Below are 3,895 nucleotides of genomic sequence, written 5' to 3' on the forward strand. Positions count from 1 at the left end.
TTCAATTGCACTCTTTAGAAACATTACCATTTAGAACAGGTTCTTCGTATTTTGGATTATGATTTTTCGTTTCGGACATTGTTTTTGAACTTAATAACATCTAATTAGGCAAAAATAAGCAACTACTTCTAAACACATACAAAATACTCATTTTATTGCAAATAACTAAAATTCAATTTTTGACAAATTCCTCACATTTGGAGTAGGGTTTTCATTTCGCACATGGTTGTTTTTCCTTTGAACATATATGATTATATTTATATGTTAATATTAATACTACCAAACTTGTGTTTTTGCTAAATTGAAGTCTTCATTCTTGGTTTTGAAGAACCACTTTGCTAACCCTTCTTATCTTCTTGAGCTGCAGCAACTCATCAGAAGTTGTTAAACTAACAACCTCTTTTATCTCCACATTCACAACACCAACACCTTCCTCCTCTTCAACACAAACATCATCTGACATCTCTGTTGGTTGAGGTTCCAAGTAAACTTCTTTAAACCTTTCATTGTCATCATCATCATCATCATCATCATCTTCAATCGAGTCGCTTGAAAAATATGATTGGTATTCTTCACTCCCTTCATCCGACTTCCATTTTTCTTCTTCAAGTGCTTCAAGCTCTTCGATAGCTTCCATGGCAGACTTGGCTACCTTCTCATAATCAACCACGTATCTACACAACAATACAACATATTTCAATGTCTGTTTCTACTTTCTATCACCAATGTAATGAGAACTATGCACCTGTTTATATCAAATCCACCAGAAACAATGGCTGATTCCATCTCTAATACACCATCTTTTGAAGAATTCATCATATTTGTGGTTAAGTATCCTCCACGCCTTGCGATTTCAACCACAAATTGCATGTCAATCGCAAACTGTTGTCAAAACAAAAGTTAATGAAATCATGTTTAAAGACACTCTTGTAAGTTGAAACAGAATCTTTTACCTGAGTTAATCTATCAGATTCATCAACAGTTGTATCCTCCTTGTTAGTCATCCAGATTTCATGATTTCTGGAAATCCAATCGAATGTGGCTTCAATGAGCTCTATCAGTAACCTCACCAACCAATCAAATTCAACCACATTCTCTTCAGCAAGTTCTTCTACTTTCCTTAGTTCCAGAAACAACATCTGCTCATTTCACAACAACTATTAACTATTAATTCAAACTTCAGATAAATAATCGGTGTAAGGAAATTGTTAATGGTTACCTGATAAGGAAGAGAAGGCATTAGATCATGCAACAACTTGATATCACTATGCTCCCTAATGCAAGAAGCTTCATTAGACATTATGTCATGTATAAACTGCTTACAAAATTCAGTTCTCAGTCTATTGAAAGTGCCTGCAACTGATTCCATGTGACTTTCAATTACAATCTTTAAATCGTTTGTGTTTGTGAATAAGTTTCTGATCACAATGAAGAAGAATTGCTCGAGTGTTGATAAATTGGCAAATACTGAAACTTTTTGTGACAATGATTCTGCCTTTTGGATTCTTGATACAACATGGTTTGTTTCATGGGTGAGTGCTGTTTGAAGGAGGAAAGCATACTCTGTAAACAAGTTCATGAGCTCTTCAAGAATTGAACTTCCCAAAATAGAAACCAAAGATGAAACATCTTCGATAGCTGTCTGAAATTATGAAAGGCAAGTAAGAAGATTTGACCAGGTCTGATATGAACTATCTAGATTTGGAATTTGGGCATACCTGTAGCAGTGACATGAACTTTCTGCCACTGTTGGTGAGTAAGCAATACTCAGCCAATGAAGAGTCGTCTTCTGTCAACATTCCTGATACCAGATATCTTCCCATAACCCAATCATCATTAGATGTGAAGATGCTGATGACTTTCTTGAAATGATCAAATTGAGTCTTCAAAAAACCTTCTATACAAGGAAGGATGTGTTCGATCAAACATGGTTGTAACACTAACTTTTGGCTTTCTAACATAGAGCAATATGACATGGCAGAATGTAAAGAGTTGACCACCATTGACAACCCGTCACCAGTCTGTGAAATCAATCTAACATGTGTATTGAAGCAAGAAGCAAAAGCTTCTGTTTCCTCGCATGCCCATTTCATAAGTTCTGAATCATAAGTTGAAGCTTCTCCATGTAGCATAACAAAACTCCTTGCTGCTTGATACATCATGGAAAATACGTATTTTGCTAGATCATGAATGTGAATCCCAGGTAGAAATCTTGCTGAAGATTGCAAATTGTTTACACCAGAGGTGATGCGAGTATGGTAATATTTGAAAAGTAAACGAGTTGCAAGATGATCAAAACCAAGTCGGGAAAGTCCAACTAATGATTTTTGCAGTTCTGCAGCAGAGATTCTTGTGTTGTCAGCCACCAGTGTTAGCTTATCTGCAAGCTTCACCCTCCTTTCAGCCATGTCAGATTTATAGCACATCCAGACATCTGGTGAAACATCCTCTTGTAATTTCACTTTTGGAGAATTTCCATCTTCTATCTCAAAAATCCCCAATGCTTCTTCTAATCTATGCTCAAACAGAAGGTTGTCTAGGGTTTCTAATACCTCATCAGCACAAGTCTTGAAAAAAGTAGTTGGGTTTTGATCATCAAGTGGGTGTTCCTCAAGGACTGTGTCCATTGGATCATCTGATACAGCCTTTAGATAAGCACCATCCATCAGATTCTGAACAAGCTGTTTTTGGGACATCAGATGATACTTCAATTGCATCACTTCATTGTTTATACCTTTTGTTTCTCTAAAAACCCTGTAAACATGAGGACCAATATCAAATCCTGCTTTCATTAGGGAAACTCGTATTAGTAAAAGATATTAAAGTTCACCTGATGAAGGACAAGTAATTGGAGATTATGTTATCTTGGAAATCAACTTCTGATGCTTGCTTCAACTCAATGAGTTCTAAACATAGATGATTGATCCCCTACAACAATGAAAAACTCATCACCATGGCAACACAAGAACACGGCCAGATTTTCGAAATCTGGATATAGAAACGACATTCAGCAAGTTCTTTAGCATTTGACCAAAATCAGTTTGAATGTTCGAAGTCAGGGCCCCCATTCGTTTCCAATTCCAAATTTTAAAATCCGGGATAGTTACTATATAATGTTCCAGAGATACAAATTAATTTAGGGCAATCATATTAGATATATAAGTCCGGTGTCTACCTTGGCGGTCATTGATGCAAGCTCATCAGACTCGATGTCGGAGTCTTCATCGCTGGTGACTGAAGACGGTTCAGAACTTGTATCATCGACGACAGATTCTCCGTTCTCCATATCATCACCGTGATCTCTGAATCGGAATTTTGATGCGGGAGGAGATGTTTCCATGGCGATTTTAGGTACAATGGATATCCTATGCAATGATCCGAATCCCGATTTTGTGCCATTTAGATGAGAATCTTGGAGAAATGAACTTCGATTTCTTCGTTCAGTTGATCGCAATGAGACAGAGGTTCGCTTTCGATATGCGTTTGTTTTTTTTGCAGGCAAAGTGGATCTCGAACGTATATGACGTCGTTTTGTTTGGCGGGAACTACAAGGGATTTCCCCTTCTATTACTTGATTTAAAGATACAAAAATAGTCATATTTACACTGATTGATTGTATTACAAAAATAGCCAAAAAAAAAAAAATTGAAATTATAAAATTAGCCTACGATTTCGTAGATGAAGATGTCCTATCTACGAAATGAGCATCTCATCTGCGAATGTACAAGCACCTAAAGCACAGCTGTGCTTTAGGTGCTTGTACATTCGCAGATGAGACGTGCCATCTACGAAATTGAAGCCCATCTGCGAAATTCCCTTGTTTTTCACTATATAAACGTTTTTTTTCTCCATTTTTCACCCCTTCTCTACACAAAAACTCTCTCTATCTTTGGGT

At 36.7% G+C, this 3,895-nt stretch overlaps 1 protein-coding gene across 1 annotated transcript; it reads right to left on the bottom strand.

Annotated features, from left to right (window-relative positions):
* Positions 1-135: 135 nt before the first annotated feature.
* LOC145068816 (exocyst complex component EXO84B-like) lies at positions 136-3,470 on the bottom strand. Its single transcript, XM_079015807.1, has 7 exons — positions 3,176-3,470; positions 2,831-2,928; positions 1,719-2,754; positions 1,220-1,642; positions 954-1,139; positions 746-882; positions 136-674 (listed from the first exon to the last, which is right to left on the bottom strand). Exons 1-7 carry the CDS (start codon positions 3,338-3,340, stop codon positions 311-313), a joined length of 2,409 nt encoding a protein of 802 aa, XP_078871933.1. The 5' UTR covers positions 3,341-3,470; the 3' UTR covers positions 136-310.
* Positions 3,471-3,895: the final 425 nt, after the last annotated feature.

Source organism: Lactuca serriola, chromosome 8 (genome assembly GCF_051521515.1).
Source record: "Lactuca serriola cultivar US96UC23 chromosome 8, Lser_US96UC23_V15, whole genome shotgun sequence".
Taxonomy (NCBI): Eukaryota; Viridiplantae; Streptophyta; class Magnoliopsida; order Asterales; family Asteraceae; genus Lactuca; species Lactuca serriola.

Coding starts and splice junctions, on each gene's coding strand:
- LOC145068816 (XM_079015807.1), bottom strand. CDS start 3,340: ATGGAAACATCTCCTCCCGCATCAAAATTCCGATTCAGAGATCACGGT. Junction 2,929..3,175: donor TTGCATCAATGACCGCCAAG/GTAGACACCGGA, acceptor TCATTGTTGTAG/GGGATCAATCATCTATGTTT. Junction 1,140..1,219: donor TGCCTTCTCTTCCTTATCAG/GTAACCATTAAC, acceptor TGAAATGAGCAG/ATGTTGTTTCTGGAACTAAG.